Source organism: Pseudorca crassidens, chromosome X, assembly GCF_039906515.1.
Source record: "Pseudorca crassidens isolate mPseCra1 chromosome X, mPseCra1.hap1, whole genome shotgun sequence".
Lineage (NCBI taxonomy): Eukaryota > Metazoa > Chordata > Mammalia > Artiodactyla > Delphinidae > Pseudorca > Pseudorca crassidens.
This window is the reverse complement of record NC_090317.1, coordinates 90882983-90896030: the sequence shown is the minus strand read 5'-3', so window position 1 is coordinate 90896030 and position 13048 is coordinate 90882983. Positions and strand designations below refer to the sequence as shown.

Below are 13048 nucleotides of genomic sequence, written 5' to 3'. Positions count from 1 at the left end.
CACAACATGTGTGATTTCAGGAGTGTCCACTTCCCAGTGTGTTTAACTTCCAGAGTGTCCCAAACTCCCTCTGTGTGACCCTGGGAATGTTTACTCTCCAGCACGTGTGACCCTTGGAGTGTTCACGCCTCTGAGTGACCACACATCTGTCTACACTCCAACCTGAGTGACTCCAGGAGTGTCCAAACCCCCATCTTTGTAGCCCCACATCTGTCCACACCCACTCTATGTGACCTCACTGCTGCCCACACCTCAGGCTGTCTGACCCCAGAAGCACACATCCCAGTCTGAGTGACCCAAGAGGTTCTATTCTACAATCTGTGTCCATGCCCCAGGCTAACTGAGCCCTGGGGTGTCCACACCCCAGTATGTGTGACCCTACGAATATCCACTAACCACTCTGGGTGACTCAGGAGTATCCACCCCCTAGCGTGTGTGAGCCCAGAAGTGTCCACGTACAGATCTGTTTGACCCCAGGACCATCCACACCCTAGTTTGTTTGATTGTAACAGTGTTGACAACACTAACCAATCTGACCCCGGAAGCATCTACACTCCACTCTGTGTGATCACAAGAGTGTGCCGTGTCCAGTGTGTGTGACTCCAGGAGTGTCCACGCCCCAATGTGTGTGACTTCTGGAAAGCCCGACCCCCATTGTCCACTGTGTATTCTGCCTCATGTGGACGTCACACTCCTGTCTATGTGGCCCCAGGAGTGTTCACACCCCACCCTGTGTGACTCCAGGATTATCCACACCCCTGTCTCTGTGACCCCAAGGGTGTCCACAAACCAGTCTGTGTGGCCCTAGGATTGTCCACACAGCAACCACCCAATGGTATGTTCTGAGACGGTACTAGATTCCTCAGCGCTGCCATTCCTGCACACCCTGTGGGTGTGACCTGGGGGGTTGCTGCTCAGGCCTGATTCAGGGGATCGCTCTGTCCCTAGCTCCCTCCAACACCATAAAGTGGTCTCTTCTATCCCTATTTCCCCTCACGCTCTCCAGGGGACCATTCAGTTTCCAGATCCCCCTCCCCAGCCACACGCACACGTGCACACCCACATCCCCAAATAGAGAGTCTCAGCCTCAGCCCCTGCAGGTCTCGTAGAGAGCAAAGGCCAAAGCAGCCAGCCTCCTGCTGCAGACCCTGCCCCACAGAAAGCAGTGGAGAAGAAGCCAGTAAAGGCACCACGGATGAGAGTGAAACGTTCCAGGACCTTGTGAAACATCTAAAATTGGACACCCTCCTCCGCAACTAGAATGTCAGCTCCACGTGGGCAGGGACATTTGTCTGTCTTGTTCTCTGATGTCTCCCCAGCACCTAGAACAGTGCTTGGTACACAGACCTCGCTCATTAGGTGTCTGTTGAACGAATGAACCCTTTGACCCAGCAACCCCACTTCTAACTTGAAAATGTACACACATGCACAGAACTGTGTGGGCAAGGCTGGTAGGAGCAAACAACTGGGAGAACCTTGTAAATGTCCATTTCTAGCCAATGACTGTTGCAGAGTGAAATGAATGGTGGGGGTTTACGATGTACCACAGAGCCCCGCCCGATGTGCCGCAGAATGAGTGGGACCTGTGTGTGCCTCTGGGGTGGGAGTGCCTTCCACAGGACATGCTGTTGACAAGGAAAAGTAGTGGGTGGGAGATGGTTATGGTGACACTGCATGCGCGTGTGTGTCTGTGTGTGTGTGCATGTGTGCGGGCCTGTGTTTGGAAGGAAACACCAGAAACTGACAGCAGTGGTCATTTTTGGAGAGTGGAGTGGGGATCACCTGTGTAGTCCATATACTTGATGTGTTGTTGGAACCTTTTATACAAACCTCTATTCACATATTATTTGTGTAACTCTTCATAAAGGAAAATCTTATGCAAAAAACAATATGCATAGCACAGAGCATTTGTGTGTCTGTCTGAGTATCTGGGGTGTGTCTAGGTACAAGAATCTGAAACTCACATGCCCCAGGGGCTGGACAGGTCATCCTCAAAAGAGAGGGCGCTCAGCTCAAGGTAAGGCGAACAGCAATGGGGCTGATGAATGTTCCCTCTTAGCAGTGAAGGGTGAGGGTGGGGTTGAGAGAGGGGTGGGGACGGGGAGGACTCCAGGGCTCACACCCCAAAAGGATTCAGAAACACTGCACCCTGGGACAGAGAACACTTAATAGCTTCGCAATCTTGGCTTGGAAACAGACCCATTATAAGTTAGAGTGGTTATACTCTAACTTGGACTGTTCCTAACTTCATACCCTGGACACAGACTCCCAAACAGATCAAAGATCTCACATTCTGCAGACACAATCTAAATAGAACAGAGGCCTCACACCCTAGAATAAAGGTCCCCCACAAAACTTTGGGATGGGTGGTTTTTCTATGTTATTACAAAGTAATCCCTTATTATGGATTGAATGTTTGCGCCCTGCCCCCCAAATCCATGCCTTGAAGACCTAACCCCCAATGTGACGATACTAGGGGCCTTTGGGAGGTAATTAGGGTTAGATGAGGTCATTAGGGTGAAGTCCTGGTGATGGCATTAGTGCTCTTATAAGAAGACACCAGAAAGTTTCTTCTTTTTCTCTGCCATGTGAGGACATGGCAAGAAGGTGGCCACCTGCAAGCCAGGAAGAGAGATGTCACCAGAACCCAACCATGCTGGCACTCTGATCTTGGACTTCTGGCCTCCAGAATGGTAAGAAAATAAATTTCTGTTGTTTTGGCCACCCTGTCTATAGTGCTACATTATGGTGGCCTGAGCTGGCTAAAACACACCTTAAGCTTTTACTTTCGAGGCGCTGAGTTTTATGTCAGAGTCCTTATACTTGCCCCATCTACCTCGGTCAACACCAGCAGTCCCCGGTCCGTGGCCCTCCCATTCCTGCCCCTTGATCTCCAGGCACTGAGCCAGAGGGTTGTCCAGAGGCCGGGGGCAAGGAAGCCTACCATGCTGCGCCATCTGCCCTCCAGGCTGCCAGCCAGGATGTGGAGCAGGATTTCGGAGAAGCAGGTGAACAGCGTGGCCCATGGGGGTCTGGGGCACTGGTATTGGCACCAAGGCTGGGCGTTCCCAGCCGGGCCTGGTAACCTGCTTCCCTTTCATGCGGGCTATCCCGGTGTGCTTTCATCCATTTTCCCGTCCTCTCTTCCTTCCTCTTTCTAAGACAAGCAGAGGGCAGCAGAGGGACACGGAAAGTCCCTGTTCTAACACACAGTCTGCCATCAGCACGTCTGCCAGGAGTGGGCTGCTGCTTCACTCGGCTCCCGGCTCCCTCGGGGTGGTTCCGGGGAGCCAGTTCAGCCAGGGCCATCTGGATGGGGTGGGGTGAGGCGGGGAGGGGCCAGGAAACAGCGCTGACCTTGAGGTTTGCTAGAAGAATTCCAGGGGTCCCTGGCACCCTGAAGGAGACTTTGAAGAGGACTTTGTTGAAAGATAGAAGCCTTCCCTGTGGAGGAGGCAGGAGGGAGAGAATCATATTTTGGATACTCTAGTTTATATATATTTACATGTATAATATACGTATATACACATACGGTTGTTGTGAGGAATAAAGTGGATTATATTTTGTGTAGTGCTTAGAACAAGGTTTGGCACACTGTAAGCTTAAGTGATTACTATGTCTTGCTGTGGAAAGGAAAAGCTGCCTGCCATTCCAGTAAACAATGAATGTTGCCTGCCCTCAAGCCATCAGCCACTGTATCCGCAGCGGTGCGCCCTGGAGGAATTTAGGACAGAGAAAAACAGGATACTGGCCCTAGATAGTTAACATGCATATCTGAGAAATGATTTCAATGAGCCCAGACTCTTGCATCTTCTCATACATAAAGCACTAAAATCATTAACTTGGAATGTCTGCTTTTTGTGATTAGCAGCAATCTTTTGATGTTTGACTACATGGTTGTTTTGAGGGTTTTTTTTCAGCAAAAATTCTTATATATCCAGGCTCCTCCCTTACCTCTTTGGGGCAGTTCCTGAGAGCTATCTGCGAGGCTGTCTCCTGGGCTACAGTCCTCAGTCCTCAGTAAGGTCCTGAGATAAAGCATAACCCGCAACTTTTAGGCTGTGCATTTTTCTTCAGTCATCTTTTTGAAAACCAGCCTCCCTAACCTCGCCTTGAAAACCTTGCATGATCTGGCCCTGTCTTCCCCTTCTCCTCCTGTCTCACTCTTGGATTCTAAGCCACATGGGCCTTCTTCCAGTTCCTTAAGAGAGCCAGCTTTGCTTACCCTTGAACTTGCAAGGATGGAGCTCTGCATCTGCAAAGCAGAATCCGGGGAGTTAATGAGCTAGCAGGGCATTGAATAATGGGAGGAGTAGGTTGAGCTGATTTCCAAAAACTGATCAAAGTTGGGGGATGTGGCTAAAGCAGTGCTTAGGGGAAATCTGTAGCTCTAAATGCCTATAGATCAGAAAAGTTGAAAATCAAGTACCTAAGATTTCATATCAGAGTCTGGAAAATAACAGCAAATTGAACCTGAGAAAGTGGAAGGAAGGAAATTATAAAGATAAGAGCAGAAACTGGTAAATTGGAAAACAATCATACAACAGAGAAAATCAATAAAGTCAAAAATTGGTTCCTTGAACAGATTAATAACCTATTAGTAATTTCTGTTTTTTCCTCTTAATAAATTAAGAGAAAAAGTATAGAATACCAATATCAGGACTGAAAAGGGAGTGCTATTACGAATCCTACAGACATTAAAAGGTTAATAAGACTTTTTTAAACATATGACTTTATTTTCAGTGAAGCCCAAACATCAGTCATTTTCTCATTCTACTGCTTCTGTGTTCATATGGATCCTCTATATCCATGAGGACAGCAGAACTCAGGAATTTTGCTAATGCTTCCTTCACTCATGAAAATAGAAAAGCACAGTACTTTTTTAAAGCTGGGGCTCAAGTGAAATCAACTGTTTAAAATGTAATGGTTTGAAATGGAATTGAACACAGTAGAATAGAACAGGATAAAATAGCATAGGGTGGAATGGTATAGCATGGTGGAATGGAATAGAATAGAATAGAACAGAATAGAAGTCAGATTTGTGCCAGGCACTGGGCCTACTTATTGTAGTAGATATTCATTAACTGAACAAATATTATTGAACATCTGCTAGTTGTCTGGGATTCAGTGGGGAACAAAACAGAAATCTCTGCTCTTACGAAGCTGATATTCTAATCAGGGAGACAGATATTAGCATGCGTAAAAGGCTTTGAGGCCCACACTGGTCAGAATGGCCATCATCAAAAAATCCACAAACAATAAATGACGGAGAGGATGTGGAGAAAAGGGAACCTTCCTACACTGTTGGTGGGAATGTAAATTGGTACAGCTACTATGGAGAACAGTATGAAGGTTCCTTAAAAAACTAAAAATAGAGCTACCATATGACCTAGCAATCCCACTCTTGGACATATTCCTGGAGAAAACCATAATTCAAAAAGATACATGCACCCCAATGTTCATTGCAGCACTATTTACAACAGCCAGGACACGGAAGCAACCTAAATGTCCATCAACAGATGAATGGATAAAGAAGTGTGGTACAGGTATACAATGGAATATTACTCAGCCATAAAATGGAACGAAATTGTGCCATTTGCAGAGACATGGATGGACCTAGAGACTGTTATACAGAGTGAAGTAAGTCACAAAGAGAAAAACAAATATCATATAATATTGTTTATATGTGGGGTCTAGGAAAATGGTATAGATGAACTTACTTGCAAAGCAGAAATAGAGACACAGATGTAGAGAACAAACGTATGGATACCAAGGGGGAAAGGGAGGGTGGAATGAACTGGGAGATTGGGATTGACATATATACACTACTATGTATAAAATAGATAACTAATGGGAACCTACTGTATAGCACAGGGAACTCTATTCAGTGTTCTGTGGTGACCTAAATGGGAAGGAAATCCAGAAAAGAAGGGATATATGTGTACATATAGCTGATTAACTTTGCTGTACAGCAGAAACTAACACAACATTGTAAAGCAACTATACTCCAATAAAAATTAATTTAAAAATAAGGGCCTGGGGGCTTCCCTCGTGGCGCAGTGGTTGAGAGTCCGCCTGCTGATGCAGGGGACATGGGTTCGTGTCCCGGTCCAGGAAGATCCCACATGCCGCGGAGCAGCTGGGCCCATGAGCCATGGCCGCTGAGCCTCCGCGTCCGGAGCCTGTGCTCCACAACAGGGGAGGCCACAACAGTGAGAGGTCCGCGTACCGCAAAAAAATAAAAATAAAAATAAAATAAGGGCCTAGGACTTCCCTGGTGGTGCAGTGGTTAAGAATCCGCTTGCCAATGCAGGGGACATGGGTTCGAGGCCTGGTCCGGGAAGATCCCACATGCCGCGGAGCAACTAAGCCCATGCACCACAACTACTGAGCCTGAGCTCTAGAGCCCGCGTGCCACAACTACTGAAGCCCACGTGCCTAGAGCCTGTGCTCTGCAACAAGAGAAGCCACCACAATGAGAAGGCCGCGCACCACAACGAAGAGTAGCCCCCGCTCACCGCAACTAGAGAAAGCCTGCGCACAGCAACGAAGACCCAACGCAGCCAAAAATAAATAAATAAAATAAATAAAAAATAAGGGCCTGAGGGCTAAAGGTACAAGGATGGCCTTTATGAGGAACAGGCAAAAGAACAATGTGGCTTGGAGTTCAAGAGCAATGGATGAGGCCGTAGAGATTGTGGGTCCTGGTAGAGAGTCTGGAATTTTAACAAGATGACCATGACATCATCATCATCATTGTTAACTCTTACAGCACTTGCTATGTCAGGCATTGTCCTAAGCCCCCCCCTTTTTTTTTGGTCACCCCCCTCACACACACACACACCCACCAGCCTGTGGGATCTCAGTTCCCCGACCAGGGATTGAACCTGGGTCCCTGGCAGTGAGAGTGCTGAATCCTAACCACTGGACCACCAGGGAATTCCCCCCAACTCGTTTTTTTAAAATTGTTCACAGCAGTCCTATAAAACACATATAAAATCATGCCCACTTTCCAGAAGGGGAAACCAAGGCACAGAGAGTAAAATGTCAGTCTGGCTCCAGAATCTGTTATTTTAACCACTATACTCTGCAACTTATAGTGCACAGGCATCTTATAATCCTGTAGCAGATGAAATGTAAATATACAAATTACTAAAGAATGCGAATCAAGAGAAAGATCTGGTGGGAGGTGTGCTGAAGGCAGGAAGTGAGGGGTGGGGCGGTGTGCCCTCCCACTGGGTGTCAAGGTTGATCTGTAGGCACACATGCCCAGAAACATTTATTGCATCTGAGATGCTCCCTTCTTGTCCTGTCCTCTGTTATCGTAACTGTAGAGTGAGAAAGGAGGGGACTGGGTTAAATTGGCCAATAAAGGGCTTGTACTCATGGGGTTGGGCCTCCTCTGTGTCTTATCATTGCTTACAAAAGAGATCAATTCCAGCTCAGGGAAAACAAGGGAGAGTTTGGTTTCAGTCTCCACTCCCCTATCTTCACCTCTATCCCTCTGGAAGGAGGAAAAGAACAAGAAAACAGTGGAGAGTGGTCATGGCAGACACATGGACTCTTATGAATCTACACATGAGCAATAAGTACTGAAGATTCCTCCCAGGACTTTCCCCTTGAAACGGGGGTAGAAGGAAGTATAGTCACCGAGGAGGTGAGAGGAGGTGGGGAGAAGGAAACACAGGAAACATGGGTGTGACTAGTGGCAGTGTGGTCTCTTCTCTTTTTTCTCTTTTTTTAGTCATGGAGGGACAACAGTCAGACCCCTTCCCTGTGTCTTATCCATAAACTTGACCACATTGTGATGACAGTAAAGAGCATCAAAGACACCTCTATGTTTTATTCTAAGATCCTGGGCATGGAGGTCATGACTTTCAAGGTAATCACTTCCCCAAATGCCAAATTGCAGGTGGGGTAAAACTTGATTATACTATTTTAAAAAGTAACTTAAAACTCCAAAGCGCACACACACACGCGCGTGTGCGCACACACACGCGCGTGCGCGCGCACACACACACACACACACACACACGAGAATCTGTGAGAAAAATTTAAAGGATCAATGGAGGAGATTCCAAACTCTGAATAGTAGGACTTCCAGAGAGAGAATGGAGAAAAAAGGAAGGGAAGAAATTATCATAGAATAATGCAAGAGAACTTTCCAGTCTTTATATGGAAAGGGTTAACTGAGTATCTGGCACACTGACACCTAGATATGTTCCTATGAAACTACAGAACATCAAAATAAAAACAAATCTCCTAGAAGCTTTCAGAGAGGTTAAAAAGAAAAGTAGTTCAACTACAAAGGAAAAGGAAATACGCAGATTTCAGATTTCCCAAGAGTCAGAGACCAGAAGACAATTGAAGAACAACTTCAAGATTCTGAGGGAAAACATTTCAACCTAGAATTCTGTGACCAAGCTATTAATCAAGGTGAGTACAGAATGAAACATTCTTAGACATAAAAAGATGCAGAAACTTTGTCTACTTGCTTTGAAAATTACTTGAGAATATGCTATATCAAAATGAGTGCTTAATCCAAGAAAAAGAAAGACATAAAAGTCAGGACACCGTGGATCCCAAGAGGAAGATCCAGAAAGATACCTAGAAAACAATCAGTCCAGTTTGGATCAGAAGGAAAGGTCTCAAGAAAAAGAGCTTCAAGGTAAAAAGGAGGTTTCCAGAGATTGACTACAATCCTTGAGAATTTGGAACTTCAAAAGTGGGAGATGCACAGACACTGAATGTGTCTTAAACTGAAGGGGCCCATGGAATGGCAAACAGGGTAAAAAATGTAAAACTAACACAGAATGCTATGCATAAAAATAGAATTATGCAGTATCAGACTGGATATATACATAGCAAGACGGACAGCTCTTAAAAGATCATGCTGAATGAAAAATGAAGAAGCCAAATCAGGTCTATAGCATGGTACCATTTATAACATACACACATAAAAAATACACTTTTTACAATAACTTATGAAAAACCAAAGGATGAACATCAAACACATTAAAATCATTGCCCAGGGTGGGGACAGGAATGAAGAATGGAGATAAAAAGATTAAACATACAAATAAAACTAGAGAAGGGTCTTGCGTGGCCCAACAATGATAGTGAGGCATATGAAGCCTCAACCCCCGTTATTTGGACACACTTGAGTGAAATTTCAGTACATCTAGGATCAAGAAAAGTCCTAAGAGCTGCAGTAGTAGGGTGGGTGCATCATCTATAAAAAGAATGAAAAACAGATTAACATCAGACTTCTTATCAGCAATACCAGATTCAGGAAGACAACGAAGCCACATATTTAAAAGGCTGTGAGGGGACTTCCCTGGTGGTCCAGCAGTTAAGACTCTGCACTCCCAATGCAGAGGGCCCGGGTTTGATCCCTGGTCAGGGAACTAGATCTCACATGCATGCCGCAACTAAGAGCCTGTATGCCACAACTGAAAAAAAAGATCCTGCACGCTGCAGCTAAGACCTGGCACCGCCAAATAAATAAATATTTTTTAAAAAAATAAAAAAATAGGGACTTCCCTGGTGGCGCAGTGGTTAAGAATCCATCTGCCAATGAAGGCAACATGGGTTCGATCCCTGGTCCAGGAAGATCCCACGTGCCGCAGAGAAACTAAGCCCGTGCACCACAACTACTGAGCTTGCGCTCTAGAGCCCGTGAGCCACAACTACTGAGCCCGAGTGCTGCAACTACTGAAGCCTGTGTGCTGCAACTACTGCGTGTGCCTAGAGCCTGCGCACTGCATAGAAGAGTAGACCCCACTCAACACAACTAGAGAAAGCCCCAACACAGCAATGAAGACCCAAAATAAATAAATAAAATACATTTATTTTAAAAAGTAAAATATTAAAATTTTTAAATAAAAAATAAAAGGCTGCAGGAAAATAACCTACAACCTCAAATTCTATACTCAGCCGAACTATCATTCAAGTGAAATAAAGTCATTTTCTGATAGAATGGATGTAGTATCCATCATGGTGAGATGAAAGGGACATAAAATGATTTTTTAAAAAATGGCAGAAGTTGAGAGGCACAGGAGAGGGAGGCAGGATGAAGAGGATAGTCGGGCCAATGAGATACTATGTTCGTCCATCAAAACATAAAGACGAAAGTGGGTTATTTTAAAATTGTAAAGGAACCAAAAGACGAGCTAAAACCGATGACAGAATTTCGTTGGGAGGGGTAGTAATGTGGATGAGCTAAATTCTCATTTATCTTAACAGGGAAAGGATAGAAAATGTCTGAAGTTGCTAAATCAAGACATAGTGGCACATCAGTTAGGGATTGTTTGGAGGCATGTGGGAGAAAATTTAACTACCAGCGGGTTAAATAAAATAGAGTTTTCTTTTTCTCTCATTCAACAATCAGTCCAGAGGTAGGCAGGAAGGGCTCGGGCAGTGGCTGGAAGGAGGAAGTGAGTGGGCAAAAAGCATCAGCTTAGTGGGGTGGGGAGGTTCCCAGATGCACTGCTCACAGCCTCTGCGGACATCTCATCGTCTCTTACATGGTCACCCAGCAAGGAATGCTGGGAAATGCAGGTTTTTAAAGCTGGGTGTACAATAAACCCCACTGAAACTTGGGTTGTGTTTAAAAGAAAAGGGGAGAAATGTATATTAAGTAGACAGATTGCAGTCTCTGCCATGGGTAGTATAAACATATTATTTGGAGGTATGGAAATAATTTCCAGAAGAAACATATACACACGTTGAAAGCAGTTTGCCTCTAGGGAATGAGACAAGTGTGGGACAACGGGCTGCTGTTTTTCATCAAAAACCTTGTTCTACTTTTTATTTTTTAACCTTGTTGGGGTAGGTAGGGGGCTTTGCCTCACACTCATCTTGGAGGTTTAGTTCCAGGTTGTTTTCTCTCCCCAAATAGGGAGACCGGAAAGCATTGTGTTTTGGAGACCAGAAATTTAACCTCCATGAGGCGGGAAAGGAATTTGAACCCAAAGCCGCTCACCCAGTCCCTGGCTCCCTGGATATATGCTTGATCACAGCCTTTGAAGGAAATGGTCCAGCACCTCGCGGTGAGTCAGACTTCCATCCTCTTTTGAGAAAGCTGCTGCAGATGCAGTGAAAACAGAAGCATGACTCAAACTTCAGACATAACAGGTTTCATCACATCCAGATAAGATCTATGCACAATTGTTTATTCACTATTTTTATTGACATCATTTTTCCCTGTAAGCAAATGTATTTTTTTAAAATAAACTTATTTTATTTATTTTTGGCTGTGTTGGGTCTTCGTTGCAGCGCGCGGGCTTCTCATTGTGGTGGCTTCTCTTGTTGCGGAGCACGGGCTCTAGGCATGCAGGCTTCAGTAGTTGCAGCATGCGGGCTCAGTCGTTGTGGCTCGTGGACTCTAGAGCACAGCCTCAGTAGTTGTGGAGCACAGGCTTAGGAGGATCTTCCCAGACCAGAGGTCGAACCCATGTCCCCTGCATTGGCAGGCGGATTCTCAACCACTGCGACACCAGGGAAGCCCACAAATGTATTTTAAAAGAAAACCTTACATCACCCTTGTGAAAAAAATTATACCTAAACTCTATTTATATAAATACATTTATGTAAAAAGAAAATGTTCAACCAAGTAAATGAAAACCCATTATATCTTGGCATAAAGGGGAGGTAACTGTAAAAACAAACAGCTATAAAAGCATCACAATGCCATTAGATTATAGCCACTTCCATTGCCCCACTCTCTGGGCTGACAAATTTAGATGTGGCAAGTGGTTAAGGACTTCGCATCCACCAGAGACTTTCCTCTTTGTATAATCAGAGGACTGAAAGAGGATTGAAGAGGGAATAATTTCTGACTCACTGTTATTTAATTTAGTGTCCTTGTAATACCTAAAATGATTTCATTTGAAGGGGTCATTTGTTCTCCTTTTGGGGAACACAGATTGAGGTATTAAATACACTTCATGCAAATTGACCTGGACTGCTTTGGAAAATATCAGTGAAAAAGTCTGGTTTGGAAGGAAAGTGGGTAAAGCATCGGGATTAAGGGTATGGACTTTGGCCCAGACTTGCCTGGGTTTGAATTCTGACTCTGCAACTTACTAGATAACACTAGGTACATTATCATCCCCATTTGACAGATGAGGAAACTGAGGTACAGAGCAGTTAGGTACTCTTCTTGAGGTCATAAAGCTAGTAAGTAGCTGGAGCAGGGTGAGGGAGGGAAGAATGGTAGGAGATGAAGTGAGAAAGATACAGGGGTCTTCTAGGCCACTGTAAAGAATGAAATTTTGGTCCCACACATGGACTGTGATGAATGACTTTTGTTCTCTCCTCCCATTTCAGGCTTGTGATGTCCCCATTGAGGAGGGTCCAGTCCCCAGCATGGGGGAAAAAGGGGGCAAAAGTATGTCCATCTACTTCCAAGACCCTGACAGAAACCTCACTGAGGTGTCCAACTACATCTCCTTGTGATGGAGGCTAGCTCTCTGCCATCTTGTCCCCTGCTATGTCGCCCTTTCCCTTCCTTCCTGCAAACCCTCGCCCAGGCCCAGAAACCTCTAAGAACTGAGGACTTAGGCACTTCACACATCCTGCTGGAAGATCTGAGGCAGGTTTGGGACCAACATGTCTGAGTGTCCTCCATCCAAGCTGCCCCAATAAATTAATAACTTTCAATTAATATGAACTCTTCATTAATTACTGTTTCAGCTTTATGTATGGGTGTTTGTCTAGGACGTGAGGTCTCTGAGCTGTTTGGGGGTCAGTGACCAGGGTATGACATCGTTGAGGACCAAATTTAGGGTCATCGCCTTCGGATTCAAGGCCCCTGACAGATTTCTCCTTGTCAGTGAGCCCATCCTTTTTCACCCTTTTTGATTCCTCTCACTCCTTCCAAGTGCTGCCTGCTGTTTCCTCCACCACATTGGCTTGACTGAACCCCAAGATCTCTGTGATTCCCATGGGGCCTTCACAGCCCAGATGATACTACCTCGTCCTGGAGCGCCTTAGCTGGTCTCATCCCCGGGGAATGTGGCACTTTCTACCTTTGGATCTGGTACAT

The 13048-nt window shown here is 45.3% G+C and overlaps 1 protein-coding gene across 1 annotated transcript; it reads left to right on the top strand.

Moving 5' to 3' along the window:
- Positions 1 to 2945: 2945 nt before the first annotated feature.
- Positions 2946 to 12459, top strand: GLOD5 (glyoxalase domain containing 5). The gene is given in 5 exon segments (XM_067723616.1): positions 2946 to 3008; positions 7745 to 7882; positions 10901 to 11019; positions 11021 to 11051; positions 12331 to 12459. Coding segments are annotated over 5 exon segments (480 nt in total).
- The last annotated feature ends 589 nt before the right edge of the window (positions 12460 to 13048 follow it).